Raw genomic sequence first — 18753 nt, forward strand, 5'->3', positions numbered from 1 at the left:
TGTCCACACTGCCATGTGCGAGCTGTGCTTTTGCGAAAGAGCACCCATGGCGGTGTGGATGCTCTCTTGCGCAAGAAAGCTCCGACGGCCATTTTAGCAAAGCTGAGCGTCCATGCTCCCTTCTTGTGCAAGAGCTCCTGCGCAAGAGGTCTTACACCTGATAAAAAAGGCCATGTCTACACTCGCAGCTTCTTGCGCATGTACAGCTCTACGTGAGCAAGAATCCACAGAGCGCCACACTGCCCGCCCGCTCTTGCACAAGGAAATTTACAGTACGGCGTGGTAAGAGAGGGCTTCTTGCGCAAGCGCTACGCTCTTTTTTATCAGGTGTAAGCCCTCTTGCACAGAAGCTCCTGCACATGAGGGCAGTATGGATGCTCGGCAGGGATTTCTTGCACAAGAAACCCTTATGGCTAAAATGGCCATCAGAGCTTTCTTGCACAAGAGAGCATCCACACGGCCATGGGTGCTCTTGCAACCCCATTTTAGGTATTTGAAAGCTGCTCTCCTATCCCCTCTCCGTCTTCTCGTCTCCACAAGGAACAAACCCTATTTTTTTCAATTTCCCTCCCAGCTCATGTGTTCTAGAAGGTGGGAGAAGCAGGGGGAAGCCAGGAGGAAGCCGGGGACTCACCTGATTGTCTCTGGGTAGCTGCTCTGGTGCTGGTTCTGTCCAAGCCTGCACAGGACACTGGCCATGCCTGGACGTGTATAGCCCAGTAGGGGAGGGGCTGAGAGGGGAGGAGGTATCAACCGAGATTGTTCAAATCTGTGAAGAAGGGCAGGTACAGTCATTTCCTGCCCAGGCAAGTAGAGATAAGGGGAGCCACGACCAAACCACCATGTGGGCTGTGGCCAGGCAGACATGCTTGTCAGTGCTCAGCTAAGAAATACAGTAAAAGCTGGTCCTCCTGTCTCCCTCTGCCAGCACTGAGATTCATGGGGCTGTAGGGAGCCCTCTCAGTGCTATTGGGGTGACTAGGGTCAGACCCCAGTGGGGACAGTCTGGACAAGCCTATTGGGCTCACCTTCATCAGACCCCAGAGGGTAAAGTGCAGCATGGGGAACGGTAGTAACTGTCTGGGTGACACTTCCTGGAGCTTTGAAAGGGGAGGGGGAGGGCACAGGCCTGCAGGGCAGCAGAGGTCACAGAACACTGAGCAGAGAGCACAGGACAGGCATTGTGGGATGCTGGTGGGATGCAAAACTCAGTGGAGGCCACACTGGGTCTCTGTCGACAATAAAGGGAGGGAAAAAGAAAAAAAGTGTCTCGTAGGGAAGAAGGTTTTTCCCCCACAGCAGTTGAATCGCAGTGCGAATGGTCCCCCTGTTTTGTTGCTGAAGGCAGGTTTGGGTGACAACATTTTGGTAGTGGAGACCAGGCCTAAGGGTTTCACTGCACGGCAGGCCCAGGGGTGTGTAGCTCAGGAAGGTGTCACCGGGTCAGCTGTCAGCTCGCTGGTAGGACAGAAATAAGCAGTGAAGATGCAGTGGCCCAGACCCAGCCTAAGGTAGCCAACTTTCTACTCACACGCAACCAAGCTACCATGCCCCACCCTCCAGTGAGTCCCTGCCCTTTCCCTGAGGTCCTGTTGCCCAGACCAAGCAGGGAGCGGTGGCAAGTGCTTTGGGAGATAGAAATAAAATTCAAAATGATTTGGACAAACCAGAGAAACGGTCTGAGGTAAATGGGATGACATTCAGTGAGGAGAAGTCATTCTTCTGCTCTGCTCTGCGCTGATTAGGTCTCATTTGGAGTCTTGTCTCCAGTTCTGGGCAGCACGTTTCAAGAAAGATGTGGAGAAATTGGAGAAGGTCCAGAGAAGAGCAACAAGAATGATTCAATGTCTAGAAAACATGAGCCATGAGGGAGGCTGAAGGAATTGGGCTTGTTTAGTTTGGAAAGGAGAAGACTGAGTTCATAGAGTTCATATAATAATAGTACTGGAAGGGACCTCAAGAGGTCATCGAGTCCAGCCCCCCGCCCTCAAGGCAGGACCAAGCTCCACCTACACCATCCCTGACAGATGTCTATCCAACCTCTTCTTAAATATCTCCAGAGAGGGAGATTCCACCACCTCCCTTGGCAATTTATTCCAATATTTGACCACCCTGACAGTTAGGAATTTTTTCCTAATGTCCAATCTAAACCTCCCCTGCTGCACTTTAAGCCCATTACTCCTTGTCCTGTCCTCAGAAACCAAGAGGAACAAATTTTCTCCTTCCTTCTTGTGACACCCTTTTAGATATTTGAAAACCGCTCTCATGTCCCCCCTTAATCTTCTTTTTTCCAAACTAAACAAGCCCAGTTCATGAAGCCTGGCTTCATAGGTCATGTTCTCTAAACCTTTAATCATTCTTGTCGCTCTTCTCTGTACCCTTTCCAATTTCTCCACATCTTTCTTGAAATGTGGCGCCCAGAACTGGACACAGTACTCCAGCTGAGGCCTAACTAGTGCAGAGTAGAGCGGCAGAATGACTTCACGAGTTTTGCTTACAACACACCTGTTGATACAACCTAGAATCATATTTGCTTTTTTTGCAACAGCATCACACTGTTGACTCATATTCAACTTGTGGTCCACTATAACCCCAAGATCCCTTTCCGCCATGCTCCTTCCTAGACAGTCGCTTCCCATCTTGTATGTATGGAACTGATTGTTCCTTCCTAAGTGGAGCTCTTTGCATTTCTCTTTATTAAACCTCATCCTGTTTACCTCTGACCATTTCTCTAACTTGCTAAGGTCATTTTGAATTATGTCCCTATCCTCCAAAGAAGTCGCAACCCCACCCAGTTTGGTATCATCTGCAAACTTAATAAGCGTACTCTCTATCCCAATATCTACATCATTGATGAAGATATTGAACAGTACGGGTCCCAAAACAGACCCTTGAGGAACTCCACTTATTATCCCTTTCCAGCAGGATTTAGAACCGTTAACAACAACTCTCTGACTACGGTTATCCAGCCAATTATGCACCCACCTTATCGTGGCCCTATCTAAGTTATATTTGCCTAGTTTATCAATAAGAATATCATGCGAGACCGTATCAAATGCCTTACTAAAGTCTAGGTATATGACATCCACCGCTTCTCCCTTATCCACAAGGCTCGTTATCCTATCAAAGAAAGCTATCAGATTAGTTTGGCATGACTTGATCTTCACAAACCCATGCTGGCTATTCCCTATCACTTTATTACCTTCCAAGTGTTTGCATAGGATTTCCTTAATTACCTGCTCCATTATCTTCCCCGGGACAGACGTTAAACTGACCGGTCTGTAGTTTCCTGGGTTGTTCTTATTCCCCTTTTTATAGATGGGCACAATATTTGCCCTTTTCCAGTCTTCTGGAATCTCCCCTGTCTGCCATGATTTTTCAAAGATCATAGCTAAAGGCTCAGATACCTCCTCTATCAGCTCCTTGAGTATCCTGGGATGCATTTCATCAGGACCTGGTGACTTGCTGACATCTAACTTTCCTAAGTGACTTTTAACTTGTTCTTTGTGTATCCTATCTTTTAAACTTACCCTCTCTCTGCTTGTATTCACTACGTTAGGCACACCTCCAGACTTCTCGGTGAAGACCGAAACAAAAAAGTCATTGAGCATCTCCGCCATTTCCAAGTTTCCTGTTACTGCTTCTCCCTCCTCACTAAGCAGTGGGACATGAGAGCAGTTTTGAGGTATCTGAAAGGGTGTCACAGGGATGAAGGGGGGAAATTGTTCTCCCTGGCATCTGAGGACAGGACAAGAAGAAATGGGCTTAAACTGCAGCAAGGGAGGTTTAGGTTGGACATTAGGAAAAGTTTCCTACCTGTCAGGGTGGTTAAACACTGGAATAAATTGCCTGGGGAGGGGCTAGCTAAAGCGCTGTGAGGGGGGTGAGTAGGTGGGTGGGTGGAGTCTTTTTCTTCCCCCCAATGTGGCCTGGAGAACATCCCCCGAGGATCCAGCTGTGGCCCTTTTCCCAGCCCAGTTAGCAGCGGCTCCCTCTGCATTTCCCTCCTTCATGAGCTCCAGCTGCTGCCTGGATCTCGGGGACCCCTGGTGAGCTGTGAGGCACAAGACACCCCCCAGTGCAGTGTAGGGCCCAGAACTGCTCCAGCTCTGATCCTCCTGGGGCCCTCATATCCAGGGTGGGCATGTGGGGGCGCAGCGCCACCTACTGGCTGTCAGAAGGAATCATAGAATCATAGGGTATATCTACACTACCCTCCTAATTCGAACTAGGAGGGTAATGTAGGCATACCACACTTGCAAATGAAGCCCGGGATTTGAATTTCCCAGGCTTCATTTGCATAAAGCCGGCCGGCTCCATTTTTAAATGCCGGCAGATCGAACCCCGTTCCGCGTGGCTACACGCGGCACGGAGTAGCTAGTTCGGATTAGGCTTCCTAATCCGAACTAGCTGTACTCCTCATTCCACGAGGACACACTGGAACAGGGTGGTATAAGGGACCCTACTCCCCTATTCTAAAGGAAGAGCCAGGACTCTTTTTCATTTGCAGGCAGAAAGCCTACAAGTATCTGCCACTGAATTAAATAGGGCGCTGCTCACTAGGGGGCTCACTGTACACCCCCACATTATGGCTCCTGGTCTCACTAACCTTGGAAGTTTCCTGCACCGGATGCCAAGAAGATTCCCCCTGTACCCCCTTATAGAACGCCCTACAGATTTTTCACCAGTTCACCCGCACATTTCTGCCCTGGCTTGGAGTAGCTGAGCTGGAGAAGGCATTAGTGAATAGCCTTAGATGCAGTTTTAGCCCAGCAGGGGGGAGTATGTGCGATAATTAACCAATCTTGCTGCTTACAAATTAAACAAGATGCATTTACTATAAAGGGCGCTGATAAAATAATACGCGCTGTAACTGAGAACGAAAAAGCCTCATGGCTAGATTGGCTAGCCCAACACCTAGGACTTTGGTTAACTTCATTCCTTCACTCTATTGTAAATACTATAGTAACCATTTTACTTGTTGTAATTGCTTGCTGCATGCTTCTATGTATTGTTAGGCGTTTTGTGTACACTGCTACCTCCTCTGCACAAATCCGGTATACGGCGTTGGGAAGCGATCCTAATCAATCCCTTGATCCAAAATGATCTGATCAGACCCTGCCCATAGGGCGATTTTAGCTTCCTCCAAGGAGGGCAAAAGGTGCTGGCATCACCACCGCCTTGCATTCTGGGACACAGTGAGGCATGTCAAGGGGGTGGAATGTAGCCAGACATGAACCCCATCTTGTTTTTCCCTCGTCCCCCTCCAGAGAGCAAGAGAAAGGCAGTCAGCCTTTGATGCCCTGGGAACACAGGTGTGCTGCCTGTCCCTGACTCTACCATAAACAGAAACTAGACAGTAAATGGGCTAGCTGACGACCGGGGCCTCCCGTCGCCCTGATGGCTAGTACCAGTAATTGACATACCTGCACTGTCCCAGGAGAGGAATCTTCGCCCATCACATACTAGAGGTGCCCATTGTCTGCATTTTCCCACGTGTGAATTATGCTTTGCACCCTTCCTGGGAAACCTGGCGTTCAAAGCCATTTTTCCTAATTGGCCACTTGAGACCAGGAAGAAGCCTACGTGACCCAAGGGGTATAAAGAGGGGTTTAGTAGCCCACCCCATTTGAGCTCCAATCATCTACACCTGCTGGCAGGTATTGATTGACACCCGAGGTCGGTGGAACGCCCAACCTCGCCCTACTTCTTCCTGAGGGATTGAGAGAAAGACGCTGGCCAAGCCAAGTCTGGAACGCAGGGGTGAGAATATATACCTGTTAGGTGTCTATTTTGCATGCATTTAATAAGAGCTCAGAGAACCAAAAGGGTTTCATGGTACAGGCAGTCCTCGGGTTACGTACAAGATAGGGACTGTAGGTTTGTTCTTAAGTTGAATCTGTATGTAAGTCGGAACTGGCATCCAGATTCAGCCGCTGCTGAAACTGACCAGCGGCTGAATACAGGAAGACCGAGGCAGAGTTGCTCTGCCCTGGGCTTCCTGGAATCAGCCGCTGATCAGTTTCAAAAGGCTGAATCTGGACGTCAGTTCTTACATACAGATTCAACTTAAGAACCCCAGGCGTCCCCAAGTCAGCTGCTGCTGAAACTGATCAGCAGCTGTTTCCAGGAAGCCTGGGGCAGAGCAACTCTGCCTCGGGCTTCCTGTAGTGAGTGCTGGTCAGTTTCAGCAGCGGCTGACTTGGGGACGCCTGGGGCAGAGCAGCTGGGGTGCTGCTGGGTTGGTCCAGTAGTGCCCAGAGCAGCGCTACAGGACCAACCGGCAGCGCCCCAGCTGCTCTACCACAGGGTCCGGAGAAAAGCCTGGTCTCCTGGGGGGGAGGGGGGGCGCAGCAGACCAGGGAGACACGGGCGGCGGACTGAGACGCACCGCGGTCCCGCCGCCCGGGTCCTCCGTGGCTTTGCTCCCCGTCTCCCTGGTCTGCTGGTCTCCAGCAGACCAGGGAGCCGTGGAGCAAAGCCACGGAGCACGGGGGCAGCGGGACAGCCCAGACGCGCCGCAGACCAGGGAGAGACCAGCAGACGGGGAGCAAAGCCTTGGAGGACACCGGCAGCGGGACAGTCGCGGCGCGTCTGGGCTATCCCGCTGCCCGCATGCTCCGCGGCTTTGCTCAGCGTCTCCCTGGTCTGCTGGGGGGGGCTTCCCCCCAGCACACCAGGGAGACGCGGAGCAGCTTTTCTCACCCCGGAGGAGGCGGGGGGCAGGACCGCGGTGCATTTGGGCATCCCGCCACTCCCATCCTCCGAGGCGAGAAAAACCCCGTTCGTAACTGCAGATCTGATGTAAGTCGGATTCGCGTAACTCGGGGACTGCCTGTACTTGTAAGTGACTTCTTAGTGTAATTTCAGTCCTATCCTTTGTAGTGGCTGTGTTATCTGTAACACACCAGTAGAATTTAACAGCTAAGCTTACCCTGTAACAATAAAATAGTAACTGTTTAAGCTGTGACCTGACTCCTTCAGTTGCTGTAACAGAACCAAGCACAATTTAAAAGAACTTCAGCCGGTCATAAGGGAAGGGTATAGGAGGAGCTTGGGCGTTTTGGATCGTGTCACTCCCAGGTGACAGATCTGTTGGGGCATCTCTCAGTCTTCCCTAGACTGCCTGCTGCCAAGGGATCCTGTATCCTAGCAACTGAAATCTGAGGTGTAATAAGCTCTCCCTGTAAACTTCCTGGGGCACCCGTCAACCTTCTCCAGGATGCCCGCTGCGAAGGGACCCCGGTCTCAGCAGTTGAAGTCTCGGGTGTATAACACACACACACACACTACACACTGCCCTGACCGTCGGCTGACAGTGCTTTTGCGGAAAAGCGTCCTGCCAATCTAGACGTGCTTTTCCGAAAATGCTTTTAACGGAAAACTTTTCCGTTAAAAGCATTTCCGTAAAATCATGCCAGTGTAGACGTAGCCAAGTAGTTCTCCAGGAGGATACTTTGACTTTTAGCGAGATACAGTTCTTGCAAAGGGGCAGGACTTTTACTCAAATAACTTTTTTGGGGACTTTTCCCACCACTGACTGTGACCCCAGACTCCTTCCCACAAATCCTCTCTATTCCTCCGCTTGAAATTCAGCTTAAAGGGTGAACTGTGCAGACCCGTGTGGCCAGGGACATGACTTCCGACCCGGCTACCGGAGAGATCTCACAAAGCAACAGTCCATGGAGATGCGGTATCCAGTGGGCGCGGTTGTTGGGGGATAACATGGATCCACTCTCAGCCCAGGGCCGTATGATGCCTCCATTAGTGCTCTGGGCATAGACCCAGTCCTGCCCCTAAGCCTAGGCCCAACCTGCCTCCCTCAGGGGTCCCCTCCCTCCCCTCCAGTGGGGTCCGGGCTGCTCAGGACCAGAGGGGGCCGGATAGACACATCTACATGCGGCCAGGCATGGGACAGAGGAGACACACACAGAACTGCATGCTCAGGAGAGTTTATTCCCATAGCTGCTGCAGCCATAGAGGGGGAGAGATGGAGGGGCATGGGTATAGCTAATACAGAGACACTGAGGGGGGGGCAGTTTGCAGCTGGGAACCTGAGAGCCAGTCTCTCAGAGAGGGGCAGAACTGGCCCCCGATGCAGAAAAGCAGCCAAAAGTCTGGGATGTTGCCTGATCATGTACCAGGGGCCCAGGCGCTGAGCTCCCCATTGGGCACAGGCGAGTGGCTCCCCTCGCTAGAATCTGTACTTGCAAAGGTAGGGCTTTTTCCTTTCGCAGGAAATATCGTTCCAATTCTTATAACCTAGAAGGCAAGACAGAAATCAGTGGGATGGGGGGAGGGCAAGTGGGTGATGCCCTGGCAGTGCCCCCTCCCCCGATGGCATCGTGCGGAGAGACGACCCCGCGGCTGTGTCACCCATTCCCAGCCTCTGACAAAGTTTTTCTTATTGTCCAGCCCGAGCGTCTCTTGCTGCAATTCAAACCCTTTGCTTCTTGTCCTGCCACCAGAGGCTACTGGGGACAAGTTTTCTCCCTGCTCCTTGCAACCCCCTTTCAGGTATTTGGAAGCTGCTCTCCTGCCCCCTCTCCGTCTTCTCCTCTCCACAAGGAACAAACCCCATTTTGTCAACCTTCCCTCCCCGCTCATGTGCTCGAGAAGGTTCATCAGTTTCATTGCTCTGGACCTTCTCCAGTTTGTCCATATTTTCCCTGCAATGTGCTGCCAGAACTGGACACACTATTCCAGCTGAGGCCAATGTGGGGCAGAGCAGAGCAGAAGAATCGCTTCTCGGGTCTGGCTCCCAACACTCCGGTTCATGCCGCCCAGAAGGAGCTTTTCTGTTTTTGGCAGCCGTGTGGCACTTGTTGATGTGAAGTGATGGGATTAGAACAGCCCCTCTCCCGGACGTGTGAGCCGTGGCCAGAAAGGGGTTAAACAATCCCAGGCCAAACGGCTGGGAGTGAACGTGTCCAGGCGTGTGGGAGCAGTTGGCCAGTGACAAGTAGGACCGGCCAGGGCTGGGAGGCACATGGACGGTGAATTAGAGGGAAGACTAGTTGGATGTGGGTACTTGGACCTTAGAGATGCTACCATGGAAACAGACATTTCCTGTGTCACAGAGATCAGCTGGGGTAGCCGGGGGAGAGGCAGGGAGACGGGACAGGAGGCCAGGCCCTCAGCGGGCTGTGTGGTGTGCACAGGGGCTGACGGGGCTCCTTTCTGGGTGCAGGTGTGTTTGAGTCTCTGCTCACCTGTAGAGGTCACCAACTCGCCACAGAACTCTATGTTTGCACTGTAGTTTGGTTCCCCGACATTCCAAGCATTGTAGCAATAGACGGAGCCATCTGTCCACACCCAGGTCTTGTCCTGCGGAGCCAGGAGAGAAAGGTTGTGGGGAGCCGGGCAGAAGAGACCCTGGTGATGCGGCACCGTAGACACACCAAACCCGCATACAGCAGGGCCCTGCTCAGGCCGGGGCGAGGGCGGGGGAAGGGGCAGCCCAGAGACACGGACGTCACAGTAACGCTCAGCCCCTCAACTTTCCCTTCTGCCCCCCAAGCCCTTCGCCGGCAGACCAAATCCCCGCCCCAAGCTGCAGTCACTCGGAGGGGGGTGGGGGGGCAGTCCCCAGGGGCCAGGGCCCGCCGGGGGGGCAGGGGGCTTCCTGTGCTGGTCTCAGCCGGTGGGAGCAAAATCGACGTGTGTCTGTGATGGAGACGCTGGGGGTCGGGGGAGGGGACTTGGGGCCGTTTCCCTCTCGAGGGCTCAGCGCCAGCCTGGCCCCAAGGCAGCAGGACCGGGAGCTCCGGACACTCAGAGCAGGGGACAAGGGGCTGGTCACTGTAAGGGCCTGGCTCTGGCCTGGCCTCGGCTCTCGGGGGGACTGGCTGGGTTTGGGGGGCACAGAACTAGCTCCATGCAGTGCCGGGGGAGAGGGAGCTAGATGGCTGAGCAGGCTGGAGAATGGCTCACAGCACCTCCCCCTCCCGCATGGGGCCCGGCCCAGCCTCTGCTCTGGGGCAGGGAGCCAAGGCCCGAGTCTGCAGGAACTGCCCAGGATCCTTCTTCTCCTCCTCTGCCCCCACCACTGACTCAGAGCCACCCCGAGCAGGGGCAGGAAGGGGATGGAGCAGAGCTCGGATGGAGGTCGATGTGGTTACACAGGGGAGCTGTGACGGGTCTGTTGGCCAGATCCCTGATCCCAGGCTGGCTCGGTGCCCCTGGAGGTTCTTGCCTGGGCTCCTTCCCAGCCGGAGACGGGTCCCCCTGCCCCTCCCTGCCCGGTGGAGCTGGGGCTCCCCTACAGAGAACCAGGCCAGGGCGGGACCCCCAGGCCAAGGGAGCGACCAGCAGTCGGGGGTGTTCCGAGGATCAAGTTGTCACATTACCGAATTGGAGGGAAGCAGCCAGATCGCTGCTGCACCCCTAGGTGGGGGTGTTGGCCCCAGAAATCTGTATGAAAGGGAGCTATGTGGGGTATTGAATGGGAGATTATTGTTTGTTGATCTTAAGTACGCTATTTGTGTGAGTGTATAATGTCTGTGTGTGTGGGTAAGAATCTGTAATATGTGTGGAAGCTGAATATTTCTGTGAATGTGGTTAAGCATGGCTATGGACAGGCTGAGTAGCCAGGCCCTGTGGAACAATGACTCTCAATAGGCTATGGACACACCCAAAGAATGGGATTTGTCACCTGAGGGCAGCCAGCAGGGAACATAGAGATTGGCCTCGGACCAGGTGACTTGCTGCATACAAGAAGAGGCCAGGAAGGGAATAAAAGAGGCCATGTGGTCGATGCCATTTTGGTTCTCAGCTCAGCACTTCATCCCAGAGGCGGCATTGCAGGGATTGAAGACCTGTGAACCCATCCTGATCGTAGGATGTGCAATAAGAACTTTTAAACCAGCAGCTGCAACATCTCTGCTAGAGCCTGCATCGAGAACTGGGAGATTCGGTGCATGTAACGTACTGTACTTTAATAACCTTACTCTCATGCTTTTCTTTCTTGTAATAATAAACCTTTAGATATAGATTCTAAAGGATTGGCCCAGCGTGATTTGTGGTAAGGTCCAGAGGGTAAATTGACCAGGGATCTGTGGCTGGTTTCTTGGAACCGGACAGAACTTGTTCGGGGTAGGTGGGATTGGGTGCTAGGACCCCCCACCTGTGTATAGGCCCGGGGCCATCTGGGGCACGGATATTGCTGGGGTGTCGGAGGGGTTTTGCTCGGGAGGCTTCAGGCAGGCAGCTGAAGCGCTCTGTGGGACTGGTGTGTGGCCTGTTTGGAGAGGTCGCCAGTCAGGGGGACTGTAAGGAGCCCCGGATTTGAGCAACTCGCCCTGAGCGGACGCCCTCAGCTGTGCCCAGACATGGCCCAGTCCGTCACACAAGTCTTAGGCAGGGAAAAGCGTCTGGAAAACATGGGATGGGGGATGGGAGACAGGCTGTGGGAGGGAGGGAGAGGGCTCGGCACAGTGCGCGGGCCGAGAGGGGAAAGGGAGGGGGCTATTGGGCACAGTGGGAGGACTTGGTAGGGCCGGGAGGGAGAAGGGAGATGGGGCAGTAGTTGGGGAGGCAGGTGCAGGTCAAATGTCAGCCTGAGGATGGAGGGACCAGGTCTGGGCTGTGTTTGACGGGGAGAAGTCGGGGGGGGGGAGGTTACGGTAGGATGGGGACGGAAAAGGGGTGGGGGCAGGGGTGACGGGACAGTGCAGAGGGGAGACACTGGTGCCCATGAGGGGGGAAGGGCGTAGGAGTGGGGGAGGGAGACCCTGGTAGCCACGTGAAGGGATCATGGGGTTTGGGATGTGCCCAGCCCCTTGGAGCCAGAGCCGTGGGGCGGGGCATCTGTCAGAGGCCAAGCCGGGCCGGGCACTCACCTTGTTGGGGTTGTGGAGTCCGATCCAGACGTGATCATTGGGGGTCGACTGGGAGACGTAGTGAGCCACTACGTCCCTTTCTGCATCACTGAGGACGGAGGCCAGATGGGCCCTCGGCTGGTGACGCTGACACTGCACCTGCAGCAGGGACATGGGTCAGGCCTGTCACTCTGGGGGAGGATGCTCATTGCCCTAGGGTTGCCAGGGGACTGGTTTTCTACTGGACAATCTGGTTTTTTTGGGCTCTGTCTGGTAAAAAAATTCAGAAAACACCGGACCTGTGCAATGTGCAATGTGCAATGTCCGGTATTTCCTGGTTTTCCGGCGGGGCGCCCGGCAGCCTGGCGAGGGCGGGGGGAGTGGCTGGGAGGTGGGGGCTGATCGGCGCTGGGGGCCCTGATTGCGTGTGAGGGGAGGAGGGGCATCCCGGTCCGTGCTCCTGCGCGCTGGTCAAGCGCCTGGGGGAGCCGCAGCCGGACTGACTCGCGCTTCGCTGGACCGTGCGGGGGACGAGACCGCCCAGGGATCTGCACTGCCCGGGTCAGTCCTGCTCCCCGCTGGACGATTTGCTCCCTCCAGCCATTTGGGTCTCCCCCACGTCTCCTCCCAACCTTCCCCAGCCAACCCCGCTGTGCCCAAACCCCGCCCCCACCAGCTCTACCTCCCGCCAGCCGGTTGATCTTCCCCAGCCAGCCCCACTGCACCCTCCGCTAGCGCTGCTTCCAGCAGCCAGTTCTCTCCTCCTCCTCCTGAGCTCCCCCGGCCAGCCCCACTCCCGCTGGCCACCCCCTCCCGATACTCCCCAACCAGCCCCACTCCGCCCGACCCGCTGACCCCACCGACCAGCTCTGCTTCCCATCAGCCGCCTCCCCCGATCTCACCTGGCCAGCCCCTGACTCCTTTCCCCCATGACTAGCCCTGCTTCCTATAGGCCACCTCTCCCCACATCTCTCCTGGCCAGCCCCCAACGCCTCCCCACCAGCTCTACTTCCCAGATCTCCTCCTTCCTCCTGGTCCCCCCTTTCCTCCTGGCCAGCACCGCTCCCCTCCCAGCCGGTCTCCCCCCCCCCCGGCCCCCATGAAGTGTGTCTGATATTTTTTTAAGCCTACCTGGTAACCCTACGTTACTCTGGTGTGGGACCTTGCCCCTCCAGGCTGCAGCGGGGCAGGGGCCGATGAGAGGAGAGAGAGTCCCCTCTCGGAGCCTGATCCTGAGCCCCATGGCCGGGCCCCAACAAATTCATCTCGGCCCCCCCGACCTCTTCAACCCCCACCCCCAGAACCAGCCACCAGACCCCTCCAGCTCCTGCCCACGAACCTGCCCCGCCCCATGGATCCTGGAGAAGAGCCTCCTACCTCAGCCGCTGACCAGGTCACCTTCTCAGGGAAGAATTTAAAGCAGTGGTCTCTGTAGCGGAGCCAGCCAAGGCGACAGGCTGCAGCTTTTATCCCCGATCCAGGCCAGAGAGAGCGCTCACGTCGGGGCGAGGCTGTTGTGGAGGGGGGAGAGGGCGCGGAGCTGTCAGTACCCACCTGTCCAGCTTCTCCAGACTGCCAAAATCACTGTGAAATTTCGTCCTCTCCCAAAATGGCCCCTTTCTCCTGTTGCTTTCAGCAGGGCTGAAACCCCTCAGCTAAAAGAGCTGCTTCCCCTCGCCCCCTTTCTCTGTGGCAGTGAGGCTGCACTACCGACAATGACCTCTGTCCCCTCCCCTACGGGACACGCACTGGGGTATCATCAAGGAATATGGCCACCTCCTATCTTCTGTGCCAGGGCGCTGGGGAGGTCGACACAAAAGGGCAGCAGGGCGACTGAAATTGCAAATGAAGCGCAGGATTTAAATATCGTGCGCTTCATTAGCATGTTCCCGGGCGGTCGCCATTTTGGAAATTCACTAGCCTGGAACAACTGCCCACGACTACACGTGGCAGGGAAACGGGAGTTCAAAATAAAACCCTAAAACGAATTAGCTGTTATTCCTCATGTAATTTGGTTTAACAGCTAATTTTGGTCGCCCTCATTAGCCTCCCTAGTTCGAACAAGGGGACTAGTGTAGACGGACCCAAAGAGACGATATTAAAGGTGCAACGGCGCATTCTCCCCACGCAGGGGCTGAGCTGCTGGCCGGGGTCTGGATCGATGGGTCGGGCGGGGTAGGGGCTATGGGGACCCAGCTCTGATGGCTGCTCCCCCACAGTGGGGCTGGGCCCCTGAGTGAAATGACTTCACGTCCCATCGGGGCAAACAGAGCCTGGGGTCTCCAGGCCGAGGGGCCGGGCAGGGACTCACCTTCCAGCGAGGGGTTAAAGATCAGGCAGCCGAGGAGGCAGAGGCTGAAGAAGGCGACTGGGCCCATCGTCTCGCTTCCCTGGGGAGAAAACACACACGGGGGATGGGCGGGGGAGCCTGACACCCCCCTGGAAAAACTCCACCCCCCCATGGGGCATTTCCCGGGAGGGGTTCTGGGGGGGGGGCTGTGCGCTAAGGAGCCTGGCCAGGCTGAAGGGCCCCAGAGGGATCCCAGCCCCCAGCCTCGGGGTCCCTGCTCAGAGCCCGTCTCCCTGGCTCCAAAGGGCCCTTTGGTTCTCCCCCTCGCTGAGCCGCGCCCCAGGGACAGAACCGGACACCCAGCAGGGAGCCGGGTCCCAGCTCCGCAGGGCCTGGGCTCTGCAAGCCGCACGGCCAGGGACCCCCACACCAGGGCTGCAGGGGGGGACCCCAGAGGGCTGCAGGGAGGCCGGGATCACTCAGGGGGCCCAGGAACCGGATCCTCAGCACAGTGATTCTCAGAAGGGGCATTTGCCATCCCCGCTGCCCCTCCCCCAGTGCTGGGCTGGCAGGGCCCCACGCAGCCCCCCCATGGGACCGGGAGGGGGGAGCAGGCGGCGGGAGGGGGGAGTTTGGAAGGGCCCCAGGGCCAGGCGGGGGGCCGGTCTGTGTGCACATGGCTGGAATGGCAGCAGCAGGGGCAGCCCCTCGGCCACAGTCCTCTGGCCAGAGAGCGGGGTGAGTGCTGGGAGCACAGAGCCTCTTGTCTCCACCCAGCGCCCGGGGCACCAAAACCCACTGACACCCCCCCCCCCCCCGGGGCCTTTTCCCCCTCACAGGTGTGTGAACCACACTCATTTCCCACCCACCTCCCATGGACTCTGAGGGTATGTCTACACTACAAACTTAATTAGAACTAGCGGAGTGCTTAATTAGAACTAGGTAAACCTCATTCCACGAGGACTAACGCCTAGTTCGAATAAAGTAGTTTGAATTAAGGGCTGTGTAGCCACTTAATTCGAACTAGTGGGAGGCTAGCCCTTCCCAGCTTGCCCTGGTGGCCACTCTGGACACCACCAGGGAAACTCGTCTGCCCCTCTCCCGGCCCCGGAGCCCTTAAAGGGCCACAGTCTGTCTACGATGCCCGTGCCACGTGCAAGCCTGCCAGCACCCAGCCAGCAGACCCTGCACCTGGCATGGCATGAGTCCGCCACCCGCTGCCACCCAGCCCTCCCCCTCTTCCTGGGACCAGGCTGGTGGCTTGCACCTGGTCTAGTGCGGAGATCGTGGACCTCATTGAGGTTTGGGGGGATGCCTCCAACGACCTCCTCATTAGGTACAGGAAAGTGGCCATCTAGGGCAGGATAACTGCCAGTCTGGCCACCCAGGAGCAGGTTTGCATGAAAATCAAGGTGGTCCAGTGAGACCCCCGACCCTGAGCCCTGAGCTTAGAACATAAGAACATAAGAATGGCCGTACTGGGTCAGACCAAAGGTCCATCTAGCCCAGTAGCCTGTCTGCCGACAGCGGCCAGCACCAGGCACCCTGGAGGGGCTTGAAAGAAGACAATGACCAAGCCATTTGTCTCGTGCCATCCATCTCCAGCCTACCACAAACAGAGGCCAGGGACACCATTTCTACCCCCTGGCTAATATCACTCCATGGACCTAATCTCCCTGACTTTATCTAACTTCTCTTTAAACTCTGTTAGGGTATGTCTACACTACCCCGCTAGTTCGAACTAGCGGGGTAATGTAGGCATACCGCACTTGCTAATGAAGCCCGGGATTTGAATTTCCCGGGCTTCATTAGCATAAGCGGGGAGCCGCCATTTTTAAATCCCCGCTGCTTCGAACCCCGTGTAGCGCGGCTACACGGGGCTCGAACTAGGTAGTTCGGACTAGAGTCCTAGTCCGAACTACCGGTACTCCTCGTGAAACTCTGGGCACCACCAGGGAAACTCTTCTGTCCCCCTCCCGGCCCCAGAGCACTTTAAGGGGCATGGTTTGGCTACGGTGCCTGTGCCACATGCAAGCCTGCCAGCACCCAGCCAGCAGACCCTGCACCTGGCACGGCATGAGCCAGCCACCTGCTGCCACCCAGCCCTTCGCCTCTTCCTGGGACCAGGCTGGCAGCTCTCAGGAGCCTGCCCAGGGCTGCAAGAGGCGGGCGCCCGCCTGGTCTAGTGTGGAGATCGTGGACCTCATCCACGACATCCGCACTAGGCACAGGAAAATGGCTGTCTAGGGCAGGATAGCTGCCAGCCTGGCCACCAAAGGCAACATGCAAACCCAGGAGCAGGTTTGCATGAAAATCAAGGTGGTCCAGTGAGACCCCTGACCCTGAGCCCTGAGCTTAAAACATAAGAACATAAGAATGGCCATAATGGGTCAGACCAAAGGTCCATCTAGCCCAGTAGCCTGTCTGCTGACAGTGGCTAGAACCAGGTACCCCAGAGGGGATGGACTGAAGGAAATGACCAAGCCATTTGTCTCATGTCATCCATCTCCAGCCTTCCACAAACAGAGGCCAGGGACACCATTCCTACCCCCTGGCTAATAGCACTCCATGGACCCAACCTCCATGACTTTATCTAACTTCTCTTTAAACTCTGTTCTAGTTCTAGCCTTCACAGTCCCCTGTGGAAAGGAGTTCCACAGGTTGACTATTTGCTTTGTGAAGAAGAACTTTCTTTTATTAGTTTGAAGCTTGCTACCCATTCATTTCATTTGGTGTCCTCTAGTCCTTATATTATGAGAACTAATGAAGAACTTTTCTTTATGCACCCTCTCTACACCACTCATGATTTTATAGCCCTCTATCATATCCCCCCTCAGTCTCCTCTTTTCTAAGCTGAAAAGTCCCAGTCTCTTTAGCCTATCTTCATATGGGACCTGTTCCAAACCCTGATCATGTTAGTTGCCCTCCCCTCTCCCACCTCCTTTTCCCAGTCTCCCCCAGTTTTGTTCAATGAAGAGAGTTTCTATTTTTGACCACATGTGTCCTTTATTTTGTACATGAGGAAGGGGGGCTAGGGAGGGGTAAGTGGAAGGAATTGAGGGAGGAATGGGGGTACGAGCCCCCGATGAGGAGGACTGGGGTGGCTCTGCGGGCTCCTCGGATTGGAAACTCTTCTGCAGCCCCCCAATTGACAACCCCCTCCCCGGATGGGAGCCTGCAGCAAATGCAGCCGGGCTGATGGCCAAGTGCTGTGATGTGCCAAGTGTGGGCACTCAGGGCACTCCAAGCCAGGACTGCTTTGCTGTCCCTCATCGAGGTAGACAAGCAAGCGGGGAACCCCTGAGAACTGTCTGTCCGGGGTGGGGGTCGGGTCCCTTTAAGCACAGTCCTCGGCCAGCCTGAGGCAGCAGCTCCACGCTCTACGTCCTAATCTGATGCCCTGCCGGCACTGCTTCCGGCCATCCTTAACCCCGGTTCAGAGTCCACTCAATGTCGACGTGCTAGTTTTTAGGTCTAGATGCACTAGTTCGAATTAGCTAAGTTAGTTCGAATTAATGCTGTAGTGTAGACATGTCTGGGAAGCCGACACCATGTGTGTGTCGGGGGGGAAGAGCGGAGGGGGATAGTTGCTGCGCCCTGGGGAGGGGATGGATCCCCCTGGCACCATGATGGGGAGAAGGGCCCAACGGGGGAGCCGCCCTGCGGAGCGCTGGTCCAGCAGGGACCGGGGACGGGGCCGGGGGCTGGGCCTCGCTGTGTACGGGAAGCAGTGAGACCCAGAGGGGTTCCTGGTGCACACAAGGCACCAGCCCAGCAATGGCCCCGCTGCCACCAGCCACCAGCGCAGGGGGGAGACGTGGCAGGGAGCCGGGGACTCACCTGATTGTCGCTGGGGAGCTGCTCTGGTGCCGGGTCGGTCCAAGTGCAGCCTGACGGGGCTCTGGCCCTGCCTGGGCATTTATAGACCAGTGGGGGAGGGGCTGAGAGGGGAGCAGTTATTGATAGTGAACATGTAAATCTGTGAAAATGACAAATACAGTCACTTCCTGCCCATACAAGCAGAGATAAGGGAACCACAATCCACCCGCCAACTGCGCTGTGGCCAGGCGGACGTGCTTGTCAGTGCTCAGCTAAGAGAAACAGTAAAAGCTGGTTCTCCTGTCTCCTCCTGACAGTGCTGAGATCCATGGTGCTCTACGGAGCCCACTCAGTGTTATTGGGGTGATTAGGGTCAGACCCCAGTGGGGACAATCTGGTCAGGCCTATTGGGATCACTGGCATCAGAGCCCAGGAGGTACAGTACAGCATGGGGAATGGTAGTAACTGTACATTACTGATACTTCCTGGCGCTTTGAAAGGGCAGGGGCACAGGCCTGCAGGGCAGCAGAGGTCACAGAACACTGAGCAGAGGTCTCAGGCAGGCATTGTGGGATACTGGCAGAAGCCAATTCTCCCCACGAAACAAACAGCAGAGGCCTCTCTGGCTGTCCATCGACAATAAAGGGAAGGGAAAAGAAAAAAAGTCTCTAGTAGGGTGGAAGTATTTTGTCGCTGAAACTGGTCATTTCCCTGACATTAGTTGAATGGTAATGTGAACGGTCCCCCTGCTTTTTGCTGAAGGCAGGTTTGGGTGACAAAATTTGGTAGTGGAGACCAGGCCTAAGGGTTTGGCTGGATGGCAGG

At 55.7% G+C, this 18753-nt stretch overlaps 2 protein-coding genes across 2 annotated transcripts in view; one reads left to right on the top strand and one right to left on the bottom strand.

Moving 5' to 3' along the window:
* Positions 1–18753, top strand: part of LOC142827925 (interferon-induced protein with tetratricopeptide repeats 5-like) — a 164182-nt gene that overhangs the window by 93555 nt on the left and 51874 nt on the right. The gene's annotated exons all lie outside the window — the stretch shown is intronic.
* On the bottom strand, positions 7928–18059 carry LOC142826464 (C-type lectin Cal-like). Its single transcript, XM_075918866.2, has 6 exons — positions 17950–18059; positions 14131–14209; positions 13197–13330; positions 11841–11978; positions 9213–9327; positions 7928–8262 (listed from the first exon to the last, which is right to left on the bottom strand). Exons 2-6 carry the CDS (start codon positions 14195–14197, stop codon positions 8195–8197), a joined length of 522 nt encoding a protein of 173 aa, XP_075774981.2. The 5' UTR covers positions 14198–14209; positions 17950–18059; the 3' UTR covers positions 7928–8194.

The sequence above is a fragment of the Pelodiscus sinensis genome, chromosome 1 (assembly GCF_052426305.1).
Source record: "Pelodiscus sinensis isolate ZL-2025 chromosome 1, ASM5242630v1, whole genome shotgun sequence".
Classification (NCBI taxonomy): Eukaryota; Metazoa; Chordata; order Testudines; family Trionychidae; genus Pelodiscus; species Pelodiscus sinensis.